This window comes from Diadema setosum, chromosome 14 (assembly GCF_964275005.1).
Source record: "Diadema setosum chromosome 14, eeDiaSeto1, whole genome shotgun sequence".
Taxonomy (NCBI): domain Eukaryota; kingdom Metazoa; phylum Echinodermata; class Echinoidea; order Diadematoida; family Diadematidae; genus Diadema; species Diadema setosum.
Window position 1 is genome coordinate 26,236,289 of NC_092698.1, and position 18,798 is coordinate 26,255,086.

Sequence of the window (18,798 nt, forward strand, 5' to 3'; positions counted from 1 at the left end):
TCATACCAAGAGTACTGGAATTTAGCTCTAAAGGGTTGGTTTTGACACATTGACTCTCAGAGCAGGAAATGACAAAGTGACCTATATTTTTCTTTCTCTTTTGTGTCATTTGATAAAAGGTCTGTTTCCTTGCTCCCTCTCTCTCTCTCTCTCTCCCATGTCTTTCTTAAGCCTTCCAACTGTCTGTTCATGAATTCATCAATCTATTTTTTCATCCATGTATTCACCTACATTTCTCTGTAATCAAGAACAGCATTATACTTCTATGAAGGCAGTCAACCCCAGCTTTACAGTAGGCGTTTTCACATCAGCCCGATAAAAATCCAAGCTAGAGATATTTTTTGCGATTGCGAATTAGAGCGCTATTTCATTTCTTATTCACATCAGCCCAAAGAGAATTAGCCCGCATTTTTTTCGAGCTAATTCGACAGCTGAGTATGTGCAAACAGCATCAGTAATGTGTGTGCTGTGCCCTCTCAAAAATTCCTCATAATTTGTGTGCAGTTTGCCTCGATCGATCGGGTCACACACGCTAGGCATGATGGGATGCATCGCGCTAACTTCTCGAGCCGTTGTCACATTATCAAATAGCGCGCTACTATCCTGCTATTTCAGAAATTTCCCGAGTTGGACTCGAGAAATTTTCTCGATCAGAGCGATACAATTAGCGCGCTAATTTGTGTTCACATTATCAAATAGCGCGCTATTTCGTTATTGGGTTAATTTCCCAAGTCAGAAAATAGCGCGCTATTTCGAAACATCGGCCTGAAGTGAAAATGCCTAGTGAGATTTTTTTACGAGTAGGACAGACCTGGTAGTACGTTGCTTTGACTGAATACAGACAGTGTAGCACAGGGTGCTCGAAGCATGCAGACTGATCAACCCATAGGGTGTTGGGTGTCATTTTCTAAGAAAAACCACAAAATATTGACTAACAAAAATATGCTTGAACCCCAATAGCATTTCAATAGCAAAAATAAAACAACAACAAACAAATAAAACTTCACTAAAACAAAAGTGACTGTGCTCTATAAATTATATAGTTTGTTATCCCGTGATTCAAACTGGTGACAACATGAATATGGGGTCCAGTGACTGTTATATAGACAGTTTCAGCTAGGATCTGAACTGTGCCATCCTAAGTGTCATATTACCATACACATTTTCTTCTAATATCACTGAAACTGCAAGACTGTTCGATACCTGAGCACTAAAAGATATGTGTCAAAATAGTTTTTTGTTTGTTTTTGTTTTAATTGAATTGCATTTCTGCTGCATGGTAAATGGTTACCCTGGTATGCACATTTCGTATTTAGATCACCAACAATGAGCATGTACTTTCTCACATTGTACTGTTTGATTTTGAAGCACACTTTTACACACACTTGTAAATCTATCCCTTGTAAGTTTTAGGCAGACACACAGTTCTGAGCTGATACATGTGCAAACTTCAACGTGGGAAAAAGTCTTGGTTAACCTGCTGTAGATGTCATATTTAGAAAAAAAAAAAATGCAATTTGATTTAACCTGTTATAAAGTGTGTGTGTGAGGGATTGGGGAGAAGAGTTGATATTTGTTATTCTATATCTGGAAATATTTGCCCATATAGCAAATGCCAGATTTAGACTTTGAAGTAGTGTACCATACCTCTCTCTTGTGTGGAAGGTGTGAGATGGGTGCACCTACAACATGACCTTTAGCACTGGAAACAGTTCAAATATTATTCCTGGTGGACAGTCAAAAGGAGGCGGCATTCAACATGAAATTCTAATTCCCTGAGGCCAATGCAATGAAAGGAAGCTGCAGTAGCTGTTCACAGTATATATAGTATTTTTTTTTTTTTTTATCTCTGTCTCTCTACAACTTTATCAAATGTTTCAACTATCTTATTGCCATCTTTTCACTGGAAAGAAATAAAAGACATTAGTCTAGTGTACAATATATCTACCATTGTTGCTGATCTGAGAGAAGATTAATCTGCAGTCTGATTCTTTACATCAATAAAAAATTATGTGATCTCCGTCATTTCCCCATACTCGTGTTGAATTGAGGAGCCACTGCATGTCATGTACCCTTTGTGTGCGTGATCGACGAGGTGTAATCTTTATGTGTGAAATCGATCCTCAGACTTCGTGCTGTTGCTTTGTATGGATGCTCATTCTTCTTCCCCATCTTCTCCTGTTACACCCAATAAAGAAAAAAAAAGGACTTTGTTAGTGATCCTGTAATGTTAATTCCTGGTCAGACTACCGTGTAGATGTGCAACACAATATGACCACTTTTTGGTGTGGAAGTCTGGAAGTTCGAGTCATGCACCATAGTATTCACTCTACTTTGTATTTTATCACGCAATTCTCAGTCGAGAATATATATGAGATCTCCTTTGCGTATGCGCAGTCAATTTGTTCGTAGCCATTTTTTGTTTCGACACCACTGAAAATTCACACAGAAAATATCTTCAATTCCATTGTATACCTTCTCGATTTTGGCCTGACTTTCATCAGAAAGTTGCGGGCAGCCGTTTTAGTTTGGCAGTTGAGTTCTATGACCCACTGTGAAGCTCATGTAAATGTAACGGAACTTTCGAACTTACAGTAAATTCTAACGCACTATAGTTTCATTTGTCCTTTTTTTTGTTGACTTGTGAGCTACACTTGTATCAAAGTGCTCTGTTTTGATTATGAGAACAGTCAAGATAATGTTGCCACTTTCTCTCGAAATAAATTTTACAAGCAAGGCTTGACCAGAGGGTTATGGACAAATCTGCTTCAAAGAGTTACGCATGAAATATGCGATTTCAACACAGCAGCTTGTGAAGTTTAAAGCAACGTCTTAAAATCGATGTGAGATAATAATTTGAATGTCTGCATGTCAGCTTAACACTATCTCTCTTGTGGAGAATGGAAATAGCTACCTTGGATGTGTGATTATAAATGACTACTGTCATAGAAATCCTTATGTATGTCTTCAACACAAGCAGAACGAAATGCGAGTCATCTCGAATTAGTTGGAAGGGATTGGTTTCTTCTGTCTGGTAAGAGTGTTTGTAGACATGATATCCTTGGAATTATATTTAGCAGTGATAGGAAGGAAATGTGCCACGTAAATGTGAAGTATGTGAGATTCCATGCACAAAGGAAGTGAAGAAGATTGGTCAAGTACTGCTTAGGTCACATGATTGAAACAAGTAATGTCAGAAGACCTTTGGACACCATAGTAATTGATTCGCCATTTGAATACTCTAGCAGTCATTAACCTTCCACTAATTGCCATGGTAATGTTGCTTTTGGTTCACTGCATCTAACATGTACAATATATGCCACACGAACTTGTCTGCATTACGTAGAGGGTACATTATTCTCTGTGAAACATCAACATTGTAGTATCGTGCAATCTTTACTGCTGTTAGAGAGTGTTACTTTGGTACAACTGACGTCAGTTAAAATGTCAGCTTTCTCTGTTCAGAATGCCAAGTTACAACTGCCATGGTAACAAAATAGTATCATAGCAGATTGGATTTTGCCATGGTATATTACGATAATTGATTTTTTTTTTTTTTTTTTTTTGTTGCTTTAAATCATGTACGGGTCTGTGTTGAAGTGGGGTACCATAAGGTAGGCTGGTATGCCTTGTATTCAGCTTTTGGCAAGAAGCGTACGCTCCTGTCATTCTATTACAACATGCTGAAGTTTGTACCTCGTGTTCATTTAGCGTCACAACCATGGGAAGGGATGCATACATATTTAATGGAGTGCCCGAAGGCACGTTAATGCAGTTTTCACTATGTTGCACATACCAAGTTCACTTCCAAGGTTTTTATGCAAATACACATTGTATGTAATCCAGTTGAGTGGCAATATTAAAGGGATCGTATAGTTTTGGTTGAGACCTAATTTCAGGTTTCTAACATTTTTTGGTAAGATAATGAGAAAGCTCTTATGAAATATGCTAGAGCATGTAATTCCATGAGGAATTCAACATTTATTTGATGAAAATTGGTTTTGAAATGGCAGAGACTTGCAAAACACAGCGATTATAATAAAGTGAGGGACCCACCTTTATTACGATCGCTTTGTTTTACTTTGTTTTTGGATGTTTCAGTAATTTCAAACCCGATTTTCATCAAATAAACTTTGAATTCCTCTTAAAATGGTATGCTCTGTACTATTTCATTTACACTTGGTATCTCTCAACAAGTTCAAAGCCAATTTTTATCTCCACCAATACTGTACTATCCCTTTAACAATGAATTTTTTTTTTTGACATTCAACAGCAGAGTTTGAATAAGAGACAAGGGGGGGGGGGAAGGGTACACAAGCAGCCATTTTATCATATGGATTGTTTTTTGCTATCTGGGGAATTGAATGGGATGTTACTGTATTCTTTGCGAGCCATGTTCTCCCCTCAAGTTCGTAAGAACAGGATGAAAAGAATAAACATAAACATAAAACTATTAATGGTATATAATGTCTTCCAAGATGTAACAAGATCCACAGACCAGATTTTCCATCGCCAGTTATACTGTAAGCAATACCGTTGCAGCACAGCCGGAAGGTGCCCATAATCACTAATGTAGTGTACTTGTTACTTTGATTCTTAGGTTTTACAGCAGCAATTAATGTCCCTGTTTAAAGCCATTACCAGCATAATTTGTTCCATTGCTCATGCTACTAATGTTCAAGTAGTACATGTACTCATATCGCAGAAAGTGCCACTGTTGCCATAGTGACATTGGTAGAAACAGTGGGCTGGTAAAATAAACAAACAAGTCACATCAGCTCAAGTCTGCAGGGGAGAGCAATATTTTGATGATGAGCCTTCTTTCCAGCTCTAAATGCAATTCATATTTTCAAGTCGTCAGTTTTTTTTTTTAAGGCATTTGATAATGCACTGCAGGTACATAGGCCTATTTTATATGCTTGTTATACACTTGGTTCATTTGGGATGTACCACAGAACCAAATAGCATCTTTTATTTAATGTATTCCACACAGTCATCTCTTAAATTTATGGTCGCCACCACTTTGCTGGGATAACTACTGAGTGAGACCGTTGCTCCTATAGGCTACTACAGGTATCGTGATGAAAAAGAGGTCTAAAATTTCGACATCTGCTACGTGAAGTTGAATATATGGGTCTACACATCACACTGTAACCTGCACACACCATATCAAAAACAAGCTCAGACTGCTCCTGCTCCTGTATGTGTTCATTATAGAGAAGATTTTACATCACCACTGACAGCATATTTTGTTCAGTAAACTTGCAAAAGCTGTTGATATATTATACACAATGAGTATGTGTAGCAGCTCATATATTTTTAGAGGCTACTCTAAGCTCATTATGCCAGCAAACTATGTTATCTGTGTAATATCCAGCAATAGGTCAAAGGTACTGTTGAATATTCCTTTGTACATATAGTTTTCATGACTGCTACAAGGTTATATAACCATGGCTACATTTTTTGTCATAAATCTATTGAATATTCATGTTCAGGTAGATGAATAAAAAATTCAGTTTTGTAAGTACATCTTGTGAAAAATATGTCTTGTTTAACCAACATATGTAAAAGAGGTAAAAATAACTTGCCTTTTAAATGTCAACTGTGATATTGTCCCATTGAAGCAGCAAGTACTGTTTGTTTGTTTGTTTTTTAGTCTCAATGAAATGGTTGTAACTGCATTATGGCATCACTGTTTTTAACATGAGGCAGTATATTGATATCTCACATCAGTGTGATTACCATTTTGATGCTTGCCTCCGTTTCCATCAGGGAGACTCTCGCCCCGATATGAATACCACGCTCCAGAAAACGGGCGCGTCTCCGTTTCCCTGTGCGTCTGGCGTGGGAGAAAAAACTGCTATATTAAACTGCGAGGAAATATTCTCTCTCTCTCTCACTCAATCTCTTGCAGTACGTCTTCGAGAGGCTAATGAAGGGGTTTTCACACAAGGGCTGGAGGGTGAGAGAAGAGGTTCTCCTCTGCCTCATGCAGACAATCAATGTGTAAGTATCTTTCACGTATTCAGAGCTCTGTACAGAAACCTGTGGTAGGACACTGAGAAATCAGAATGGAACAATCATCAGCAACCAATGTTAGCCTTTTTTTTTTTCTTTTGTTGTTCTGCTCCTGTGTGTCTGTTGTAGTTAAAATATCTTCAAAAGATAATTGGCAGTACAGTGGAATAATGTTTAATGATACCACTGATTCCTTGAAGTAGATGTATTGCCACATGATATGCAGAAAAATGCCTCCTATTGTCTGAGAGACTGGGGGGGGGGGGCATTTCATGAAGCATTTTGTTGGACAAATTTGCTCTCAGCCAATCAGATGCAAGGATTTCAGTAGCTTATAACAGTTTGTCAGAAAAATATGCGACCAAACTGCTTCGTGAAATGCCCCCCTGATGTCATTTCATTTTCTCTGTATCATGTTTTGAAAATGAATTGAAAGTCACACAGAATGATGTGATGAGAGCTACAATATTCCCAGGAATGAAAGAAGATGCATTGTCCTCAGTATTGAAAGCAGTGATGTGCATCTCATCTGCGTTAGAAATGTATTCCATTACCGCATTGTTAATTCATCAATATAGTGTTACTTTACTCTCTCTTGAGGGCCTCCTGTTGCTAAGGGCAACTGTTGATCTCCCATCCCTCCCCCAGTACTATCTTTCTCTTTCCTGGGGCTGTCTTTCAGTCTGGCGTTCCACCCCTCCTCCCCCCCCCCCCCCCCATTTCTCCCTCAGTCCCTTGCCCATTCTAGATGCACATGGTATGTAACCAGTGCATCAAATTGACACTGCAAATACGCCAATCTTCCAGTGAATCTTGGGGGTTGGATTATTCAGTGATAGGTCGGTTGAGCATAGCGTGATTGTTTTAAGTTGGGCACTCTTTTCATAGCACCAGCGGTGTTGGATGTGGAAGGGGGCAATATTAGCAATGAAATATGTGAACATTGAAAATAATGCACTGTTTGAAATGATAGGAAGAGTGCTTCATCAGGTGTTTATATTAATTGCAATGAGCTCAAAGGCTGAAAACAAAGAGAATATGTGCATGAATAAAATGGTATCCTCCCCCTGCACGTGTATTTGGAGGATTCATGGGTGTGTATGCTGCGCAGATCTGACCGTTCATTCATCAGGCTATCAACATACTGAACACTGCCTATGTATGCTTCCCAGTATGAAGGAGTCATATGTGTGGGAGGCGTGTAATGGCAGAGAGGGAGCATAGTAGTACCCTACACTGTAAAGTGGTATTGCCTTTGTGTCTGTGTTTTGGCTGTCACGCTGGAACAGGCGCGAGGAGCAGGGAGTTCATTAAAGAATGAAATGGGATGAGGTGCCCCATTTGGGAAGCGATCTGTCTGGGATGATTTCCAGTTGAGAAAAAAAAAAAAAAAACAGAAAAGAAAAGTGGGTGGGGAGAGGGGGATGCAGTGCATCTATCCTTACATTTCAATGTCTGAACTCTTGGACGCTTGATATTTCAGCTGTCAATGGGATTGGTCGACTTTCTCTAGAGAGAGGAGACATGCTTTATCCATCTTGCCCTCCATTCCTGTATCTTCTCGCCTGCCCCGTTTGTTTATATGCTGTCTCATCTTGGTAGAGCTTAATGCTATCCTCCTTCTCCTAAATTGTTTGGCAGCCCCCCTCCCCCCCCCCCACCCAAAAAAAGAAAAAAGAAGAAAGAAATGAGTCTAGCATCTTATGCCTCATTTGTTGCGTTGATTGACTGGGATGACGTCAGATGCAGGGTGATGGATGACTTCCGAGGCAGTCTTGAGGGATGATAATAATTGCATACGTTATTACTTGTACTGTTTTTTGTTTTTTATTTCCGGGGTCAGGTAATGGAAGATGGAGCATGCATGTTGTATTGATGTCATATAAGGTAAATCTTATGTTATTGGATATTTCTTTTCCATTTATGAGACGTGTTATTACTTTGCAGAGAGGTAAAATACTAGCACAAATCTTTATGCCTGGTATATTGGCATGGCTGATCTTCATTGCTTTCAATTCATCATGTTTTTACCCATATTTGCCAGAGAGAGGTTGGTCATTGCCCTCAGACTAATCATCTAAATTCTAAGAGTGCATGTTTTGATTGTCAATGATAGGCACTTCAAAAACAAAATTTTTATGTGATGTGGTCTACTGAAAAATTGTTTTGGTACAATCTTAGTGACATTGACCACCTGACAACACAAATTATAAAATGGGTTCAAGAATGTAGCCAATAGGAAGCTCTGAAATGAGACACACCTCCTTCCTTTACTTCAGTACTATTGCACTGCCTGTAATCCTATGGTAGATTGCCGATCGTCTGTGCGCGCGGCGGCTCCTTTGATGAATTGCATGCATACGCGTACGCGCTGTCAATCCTGTAAACAACTTCTAGTTCGGGCTGCCGGCCGGCCGGCCTGTCTTCCCTTGTGCATAACATATGTGGCGTACGTACGTATACTGTACTATACTATACATATACGTACACTTTGTACAGTACAGTAGACCAAGCGTTATGGGACCGGACGCGTACATGGAGTCACTTTGAAGAGCAAATCCAACGATTTAGCAGGTTAATTCTCACGCCGTTTTCAGAGTATGTTGTCTAGTAGGCCTATATGAGCTAGGAGTCTATATCAAGTCTTTAAGGTAAAGGGTGCATATTCTATGTAAAATAAGTAAGTTTTCATGCGGGTGTCCGGAAACCCAACCCCCCATTATACTTATACTGTATGTGCGGGACTTCCGCGAGTGCGACGTGCGTAAAAGTTTGGGACGAACATCTTCGGACGTCTTGACCCACAAAGGTACGTGAAAAACGCTGAAAAATGATGTTAGTTTTCGAATTTTCGACCCATTTTATAAAACAAATGATGCACAGGATTATTTCGTGGCGTTAGTGTAGGCGTAGCTCACTCTCGGGTATTTACAATGTAGTGCAACATGCACTCGGCTTCGCCTCGTGCATGTTTCACAATTGTAAATACCCTCGAGTGCACTACGCCTACACTAATGCACTCTATCCTGTGCATCATTTGTATACTATTGCACTAGCGGTAAGTGTGTTTGGCAGCTGTGTGTTTAAAATATCTATAAATCCTTTTCGTACTCTATTGATCGACAGGTAGCACTGCACATTGTAGACCCCACAGTTTGACATTATGATTCCATTCTCTGAGAATGGTGATGTTCATGTGAAGCGTTGATATGATCCGTAGTACATGGTGTATAGAATCAAAACCAATCCTTAATTAGAAGCATATTTTTCAAATAAAAAAGTAAAAAAAAAACCCTGAAAATGTGGATAAGCACTGAGGATCCAAAAAAGAAAAAAAGAGAAGCATTTTACCCACCCAAACATAATTTATTCATAAGACACTTTATTTGTACATCTAGCAAATTTATCCATTCCAAATAGCTAAGACTTGGTCACTTGAACTGGAGAAGAAGAGAAAAATACATGTACACTCGAGGGTGAATGTAGTCGCATTGAGAGCAATCCAACATTGAATGCAGACATCCCATGGTATACCTGCCAGACTAGATAATGCGCTCACCTGTGATGAATTGATGATTCATTTACTCGCTTATTGCAGCACGTTACTTGTCCATCAATCAGATACCAAAAAAAAAAAAAAAAAGGCCGAACTATATGCACAGGTTGTGTGCATCAATTAGTCTTGAAGAAGACAAATCATGATTCACAAAGAATCAATTGAGTATGTGTGGGACTGAGGACATTTTTGTGAACACTGCATGAATTATATGCTTGAGTTTGCTTCCCTCCCCCCCCCCCCAATTGACTCATAAAATATGCATCAGGACTTATTTCATGTTCATTTTGGTGTGTAAAATCATTATTGTGTACTACCAGACGGAAGATAGAGAGTGAGAGAGGTTGTCAGTGAAAACAGTGCAGCAACCTTCATTGTGCACGGAGCAATGCTGTCTGCATCAGTAACATACCCAGGCATTCAACTCTTGAGGGCTCACTTCCCATGCTTGTGGGAATGCTCGGGGGATGACAAGCGCAGAGTAAATGTGTCTCGACCTTTCCCCAAGCTGCCCGTCTGCGTGGCATGATTCATCGGAACACAGTTCACAATATTACTGCTTGGCTGAAGGCAGACTTCATTGTGTATGTGTGTGTGTGTGTGTGTGGTGTGTTTGTGTATATGTCTGTTTATCTGTCTGTCTGTGTGTGGGTGTGGGTGTTGGTATGTCTGTCCACAGAATTAAACTTTGTTTTTTTTTTTTTGTCTTATATGAGAAGACACTAGTTAGCATCTTGCGCAATGCCCTACACAGCCAATGTTGTGCCTACCTCTGACATTGCACAGGAGTGATACAATTTGAAAGTGTGAAATACTGCCCTCTTGTGCTGGTAGCAGAATATTAAAGCAAACACCATTTAAATATATATACATAGACCTGTGGTGTATAGTGTACACTTTGATATTAGTCTCTATAAGATAGTCAGTATTAGAGTCTTGTTATTTCTGATAATGTAGGCAAAGGACACCTCTTTCCCTTAACCCCCCCCCCCCAAAAAAAAAATAAAAATAAAAATAATAATGATGATAATGATCAATGAAATTTTAGGTGTGGAAAGTGAAGTCTCCTGACATGTTTGTGTAGGAAAGTCCAACAGCAGTTTCTGAAAATTGACCTTTTCAGTAAGCCATTTTGTAGTCCCACTTTGTGCATGAGCAGAAAAAAAGGTTATTTGTACTATACAGGTATGCTGGCTTTTAAATTCAGAGAGTAAAGCATCTGTGATGTAACATTAGGGAGCTTTATACAAATGATGCACAGGATAGAGTGCGTTAGTGTAGGCACAGCGCACTCGAGGGTATTTACAATTGTGAAACATGCACGAGGCGAAATAATCCTGTGCATCATTTGTTTTATAAAATGGGTCGAAAACTAACAGCATTTTCACGTACCTTTGTGGGTCAATAATCCAGTCAGCTACATGTAGCACTCGCTCGAGAGAGTCGAGTCAATCACGTCGCACTCGGAAATCCCGCACATGTAAGTACAATGTACGTATAAGAGTACTGTATACGTATACTGTATACTAGAAGTTGTTTACAGGTATTGACAGCGCGTATAGTAGCGCGCGACGCACTTGTAACAACTGATTGAGTGCGCACTGGTACTGCAGTGCAATGGTACTAAAGTAATCAAAGCCCACGTGACTCATTTCAGCGCTTCCTATTGGCTACGTTCTTGAACCCATTTTATAATAGATTTTGACGTGCGGACGTTTGAGATGACGAGTGCGCTGGACGTTCGCCTCTCCCCTGCGTCGTGCTGAAAAGTAGCTTTGGATTACGCTGGGACGCAACGTATAAAAAATAAAATCGTGCCCCCATATGATCGGTGCATGAAGTAGCTCTCTACGTGGCAAACTATGCGGACGTAAAAATAGCTCAGTGTGCGTAGTGAAAAGCTCAGGCGACGCAAGCTAAAAATAGATCAACTTGACGCACGTTTCTGCACACGCTCAGAACATGTTTTTTTTCCCTCTGAACGTCCGCGCGTCTAAAATCTAAAGGTCCCTAATGTTATTGTTTATGCAATCCATATAAGTGGTGCTTGCCAGCACATCCAGCTGATAGCAACAAGTATTTTAAATGAACACCCAGTATTTGGCACTGTTAATAATAATACCAAAAAAAAAATTAAAAAAATTCAATGCATTCAATGCAAAACAATGAAATGAATACCTTTCCAGGTATTATTTGTCAGGCCATTCTGGTCACCTGGTCTATGCATATTCATCCTTTGTTTGAACATGAAGTTCATATATTGTTATGTCAGGTGAGCCTTTTCATTATGTCGCTTCGGAAACAAGTGAATTACAAATAAAGCTAACTGAGGAAAGGAAAGGTCGTTTGTACCAATCTGCACATGAGCCAATTATGAACTGGCTTATATGATCTATTATGAGAGCAGGTTGTTTTTGTAATTTGGGTGCATTTTGAGATTAAAAATTCAGCACTGGCTATCATACATATTGCACATGGCCTCAGGGGATGGGACCCTGATATACTATGGACTGACTGACTGAATGAACAAAACTTGCCAGTCCCATTACCAATGGAGTCTGACTCATTGTTTGCTTCGACCTGATGTCAAAAAGTAAACAGATATCCCCTTGATTAGCATTCGGCTTCTGGCCTAATGGCGGGGTGAATTGATTATGTGTCCATTTTCTCGACGTTAAATCTCTCCCCTTCCCCCATCTTATATGTGCCACCCCTTACGGCTGTAGATTTGATGGCATCAAAGCATATTATACCATGATGAGGTACTGTGAAGCTGCACTTTAAAAAGAGAGAAAAGTGAAAATGTTTGCCTTTCCTTTTTATGAATAATGGTCTGCAAGACGTAGTTTATATATCTGGTGTTACATTGAAAACAAGAAATGGTTATATGTTCCATATGTTTTTTTAATGAAAAAAATACATTTGCTTTCCTTCAAAAGTTATTGTGAAATTTTGTAGATTTTCTTTTGTGTGGAATAAAGGAATCCCCCAAACAACAACAACAACAACAACAAAGACATATAAGAGTGTGGACATATTCAAATTTTGTTAACTATCAGAATTTATCAGAATGTGTCAGACAGCGTACAACCTCTGCCAGAGTGGATGGTGATGCAACTGCGACTGCCTCACATTTCATTACTGCCTCTGACTGGCTATTTTTTGGCCGGTAATCGGTCAAGGGCAGCCCGGCCGATAGAGACTAATCATTCAGACATCCAGAGTAACACATAACACTGCACCTGATCACTCTGGGGGAAGGGGGTGGATATTGTCCATTTGGAAGAAATTGACATTAAACTACATAACACATGGCTTTCGGAAGTGGCTCTGACAGATTATCAAGTTCTGCACTTCTGTCGGTGTATAAAAAGGCCAGGCATAACCACATTTATAGGGACAAGTGAATGGAAGTCCACTACATGCAAATACTCTTGTAACAGTTACTATTTTGATAGTATTAGTAATATTCGATTTATTTTGACGGAATTATGGATAAATCAAGATCATTGCAAATCTCCCACAGATTATACGATTACAGTCTTTGGTTGAGTAGATTTTTTTTTTTCCTGCATTGATATTTTATTTGTTTGCACTGGGTTTTTTTTTTCTTCTTCTTATTTGCTTTCCAATCCAACAGGTTTACAATTATAATGTTGAGTTGAATAGGGTTTAAGAGATGAATTACTTATTGTCAAATCTCTCCAAACTTTTGTTCTTGGCTTCTAATTTCACAGGTTTGGTGCCGGATCGCTAACACTAAGTAAAATAGTTCCATCGATATGCAAGCTTCTAGGAGATCCCAATAGCCAAGTAAGTCTACATCAGTGAAATTTTAATGTACGTAGTGTTCATCTTGCTCTTATCAGACCTGCTAGACATGTTGCACTTAGAACTGTCTTTATTATATTTCTTTAAAGAAATGTATCAAAACATTTTCCACTGTGATGCTTTGTTAGAGAAGAACAGCTAGACTGTCATTTTAAGACATAATGTGTGTAAAATACATCTCTTCCAATTATAAATGTTCTAGCCATGAACTTGAGACTACTTCCTAGTCAAACAAAATCACGTTTTGTTCACGTTGTAGTCAGCTTCCACAAGCAACAAGGCAAGAAATGAACAGTCTAATAATGAATTAAAACTCACATTCTTATCAGAAATCTACTGTTTGTGTTATTACTCATCTGTTTTATTGTTATGAATTATATGCTTTATGTGTAGTTTGAAAGTTTCCCTTATGTATGCTTTGAATAACATCATATATGTATATCTGATTTTGTTGTTGTCTTTTTGACAGGTGCGAGACACAGCAATCAACACACTGGTTGAAATCTACAGGCATGTTGGAGAGAAAGTCAGGATAGACCTGGGCAAGAAAGGCATCCCATCGTCAAGGTCGGTGTGATGGGCGGGGCAGAGTCACATATGAGAGAGAGAAGGACATTTCAGTAAACTGAAATGTGTAGACCTCCCATGCAAACCTTTCCGTGCACATTCCCTCCCTAATAAATCTCATTGAATATTGTCTGCCATTGATACATGTAGGTTTGTAAAAAAAAAAAAATGAAAAATGCAGGAGAAGGTTTCTGATTTTTTATCCAATTATCACTTTTAGGGAATTACAAATAACTTGTAAAATTGAAGATTTTTGTTTAGTGTGGTACTGCTATTCAGCTTGAGACAGCTGGTGGCACAGGTCATATTGGTTGTGCAAACAATGAGAAACAAAAGCCTTGAGTATCAGACAAATTGTTAACCCGTTGAGGAGGAGTCCCGAGTATACTTGGGCAGGTGTCTATGGGAAATGCGTGTTGTAGCAAAATCAGCCCGTCCTTAAACAGGTTAAAAAGTTGGTACATTGTCTGTTTAGCAAGTACCTGATATCATTTGAGATAGCTGTATAAGGTATACAAATGGCACTTCTGTTTATGGATGATCATCAGTATGTCACAAGTGAAATACACCGTGTGACAGCCTGCAGCATGCTTTCTATGCTTTCCTCTTTGTTTTTCTTCCCTATTCTAGTATATGTAACTATGCAGGCTGGAGAAAATTTTAATGTTCAGGCATTCATTGTTTTTCGTCACTCATTGCAGGTTATCGATAATCTACGCCAAGTTTGACGATGTGAAGAGGTCAGGGCAGATGCTTGTACAGCCGGAACAAGGTAAGTGCTTCAGCAAGGCATGCAACTTGTCGGTTAGCAATTCAGAAGTCTGCCATGAGCCGAAAAACTGGTAGAATATGCCAGAACAGTTCCAGGGAGTCAGAGAAATGCTTACGATGAAACAAAGAGTTTGTGACACGCGCACGACATGGTGAGATTGTTTCAGGAATCACAAGATTAATTCTCATTTGTCTGTTGCAAGAACATTCTATGATTTGCTTACTGCAGATGAAGGGATGAACTTGCACCATGCAAGAGTAAGATTAGTTTATAAATCTGGGAAACATTAAAAGAAAAAGATCCTTTCCGAGTAAGGGATTATTTTTGGATTTTAGATGCGCACGATTCATCACGGGCAGTCTGGATGAACCCACCCTAAAGGGATCAAAACTGATGATAGATTGATCAAGGAGGGATAAAAGTTGAAGAACAGGAAAAGCGCACAGGAAGCTGTGTTGAAATTTTCTCAGGGACGAATTGTAGAGGGAAACTTTGAAGCATTTGTAAAAAGGTAGAAGATCTGTGCAGCATTGTATTGTTGTCTCTGGCCAAATATTCCCAGCGGGGATTCCTGCCTTTATGCTAAGTCCATCTACACTAGTAAACATAGTTTGTGTAACAAGACTGTACTTTAAAGTGTGGACAGAGTACCCTGGACTTTGTCTAAAAAAAAATAGAAAAACAAAGCAAAACATAGCTTTCTGTTCAGAAAAGACATAAATGGGGAGGGGGGGGGGGAGGGATTTGAGAGGAGGGACAGGTTCATGGAGAGCTCTGAATAGAAACAGTCACCTTCAAAGCTGTACCTGCAGCTTGAATCTGTCCTTAAGAAATCATCAAGTGTGAGGGATTTGAAGTACAAGTTACCTCAAATAGATAAAACTGCAAATAGAAGACATTGACATGACAAAAACACATGTATGCACATTTACAACGATATGCACACGTTCAAGAAGATACGTAAACATGAATGGCTTCAAGCACATAATAGACATAAGAGGACACCTAAAGATAGAGCTTGAAAATGAAATGCACGTTAGATATATGATGAATAATGAAGAGTGAGGGCCATATTGATCAACGTTATTGGTCTTTGATGTGTATGTTTATTTATAGTCATCAGTATGAGTCCTTCATGGACTCAAGGACATATGTCGGAAGGGCCACTTTACCCCCCCCCCCCCCTCCATTTATTTCATTACTGGAAAAGATGACTTTTTGAACAGTGAAAAGCACACAAAACCTTCATGTATTTGTTGTATGTACATGTATCTGATTTGGGAACTGCAAATCACATTAGTAGCGTGCAATAATGCTGTGCACCACATATTTACCAGAGAAATGTTCTACCGTCCTTGTAAATTCATTTTCTAAGTATAGTCAGTGATTATAGAAATCCTTGTTACCTCCGCTAACGGAGGAGGTTATGTTTTCGTTACCGTTGGTTTGTTTGTTTGTCCGTGTGCAAAATAACTCAAAAAGTAGTTAACGGATTTGGATGAAACTTACAGGAAAGGTTGAGAATGACACAAGTAACAAATGATTGAATTTTGGTAGTGATCCAATAATTTTGGGGGAATCTAGAAGGATTTTTGATATTTTGACAGGTAGGGTCAATGAACTTGGGAGTTCAAGCTGCGCATTTTTGAGGTTTTCAAATTCGCACTTTAGTGCGCGCTCTAGTTTCTGCTAGGGCAAGGCGCGCCACGCAGCTGAGGGTTTATGACGTATCAAAGGTTTCTATATTGGGAAATCGGGCGATTTTTCAGCAGGTATACCTATGGGTGGATATCACTGATCTCTATTGAAGAGCCCAAAGAACTCTTTCGAAGTGGTGGAGAGGAGAAAAATCTCTTTGGGAAGAGCAAAATTATCGGTGGAAAGTAGCTGCTTGGCGGAGGTCTGCGCTCTGAGAGTGCTTTTCTAGTTGTATAATGTTCCCGACTAACCACTATGCTGGTCTGTGCCCCCTTTCCCTCCCCAAGTTGTGTTGTGTTGCTCTTATGCCTTGCTTTGTCCTTGAACAATTGTACTGTGCTCCCAACCAGAAAGGTCTTGCTTGTGTGCACCCCTTTTTGTGAGATCATGAAACGACAATTTTTCGGCTTGGGCAAGTACAATATGTATGCATTCTGCTCTCAGCGGAGCTACTTCTCCTGTCTGTCCCCTGCTTACTGTCCCTTCTCTTTCTTTGCTTCTTTGTTGTTGTTTTTCTTGCTTTGACGTACAGTAGTAATTTTTCACGTCATCGTCTCATTCAGACTGAGTACAGTCTAGACAGGGGGGTAAAAACCTTCTACCAGTGTCCTTTCTCAAGAACCTCAAAAGCGTATCAAATCTGTGCTGTTCACAGTTACCTCTGCCGGTCCAGGGCAGGCCTGTAATCCTCTCAAGGGATTTATGCTAAAGCCTCTTCTCAAGTTTTAACCACTGATCCAAAGTAATTGCAGACACAGGAGAGGGTGACAATTGTCAGGGGAGACTTGTTACTCCTTGTGAAACCAACAAGCATTCAGGCACCTTTTTGAGTGTGTGTGCATGCATGTGTGTGTGTGTGTGTGTGTGTGTGTGTGTGTGTGTGTGTGAGTGAGAGAGAGAGTGTTCTTGGGATTTTCCTTTCATTACTGTCCTTCAGAAGATTTTTTTTTTTCTCAGTGGACAAGGTTTCAGTCTTTGAAACAAACCCAAACAATCAAATACATTGTAGGATCAGTGATTTTTTTTTTTACTTCTTTCTTCCATTGTTTTGAAATGATAATAGAAATGTACATGTACTACAGAAATTAAATTCTTTGAATAGCTGATATTTGGATTATACACACTGCCATCGTGGACCCCAGCCTAAGTGTTCCCTGGACCAGTCCAAATTAAGTCAGTATTAGAGGTGACCATGAGATGCTTTGACTATTGTGAGAAACTGTAAAGAAATGTGAGAAATTTACATATCTGTCAATGTCAATTCCAGCAAGGGTATTCAGTGAAGCTTGGCACATATCCTTTGTGGCGTGAAAAGCCCCAAATTGAAGATTATACCGGTAGAAATGAGGAGAATGCGACACAGAAGGCTGCACAGCAAGACAGCTGTATGGGAGTGACTGAAAAGTGTCAGTAGGTTGGTATACATGTGGGCATCATTACTTGTAACTTGTCCACAGTTTGGTGCTGGTCAAACTCACATGTCAGACTCTTCTCGCCTTTGTAATGGTAATGTCAATCCCTTGTGATAACACTGTCTAAGTAATCTCTTCCTGCCTTGGGACAATTCCGGGCTCGTTAAAGGTCTGCATAATTAACAGATGTATGACCCTTCAAATCTTGTAAAGAGTGTGTGGAAATTACAGGAAGTGCTCTGTGTAAATTGTTTGAAGAGGCCACAGATCAAAACTGGAGTTCAGTGGTAGTGCAATGTGTTCATTCAAGGACAGGGGAGAACAGGGGTATTTTTAGATGATGTATTTTTGGAATGCATTCACTCACGTCAGAGGTACCACTTTTGTTGGAATTTGCTAGCTTACCATTGGAAAGCGTTTGTTTTAATTCTATCTTCATAGAACATGTGGGGCAGTATTGTTTTAACAAAAAAAAAAAAAAAAAAAGACAGCTTGCCAAAGTCTACATGATGTCATCAATATTGATATCTATTTTAATTGTGTTATGTAAATTTGCCTTAAAAAAAAAACACACTCACACAATAAGAGTTAGTATATAACCTGGACGGATGTACCAATATATTTGTTGGTATAACATGTTAATCTCTATGTGGTATTAAGTGACCCGTTTCAATTCAGTTTATAGCAATTTTTAGTGTAATTATGGGAGTCTGCATCATTCATCTGTGAGACTAAATTGAGATAGTCACTAGCAACCATTTTGCGTGAAGGAATACATGCATTTGTGAGACTAGTCTCCCTAAAGATTACTTGATTACTGCAACACACATACATTGTATACACACTGATTGAATATGGAGGAGAGGCGACAATGAGAAGCCATTGGTTTAGACAGTCAGCAACTTGCACAGAGATTCAGCTTATCATGTTGACAGTCTTACAGT

At 39.3% G+C, this 18,798-nt stretch overlaps 1 protein-coding gene across 1 annotated transcript in view; it reads left to right on the forward strand.

Moving 5' to 3' along the window:
• Nucleotides 1–18,798, forward strand: part of LOC140238253 (CLIP-associating protein 1-like) — a 121,671-nt gene that overhangs the window by 4,421 nt on the left and 98,452 nt on the right. The window contains exons 3-6 of the mRNA XM_072318188.1: nucleotides 5,915–6,006; nucleotides 13,312–13,387; nucleotides 13,875–13,972; nucleotides 14,674–14,744. Coding sequence (XP_072174289.1) covers nucleotides 5,915–6,006; nucleotides 13,312–13,387; nucleotides 13,875–13,972; nucleotides 14,674–14,744 — 337 coding nt within the window. The remainder of the gene's footprint in view (nucleotides 1–5,914; nucleotides 6,007–13,311; nucleotides 13,388–13,874; nucleotides 13,973–14,673; nucleotides 14,745–18,798) is intronic.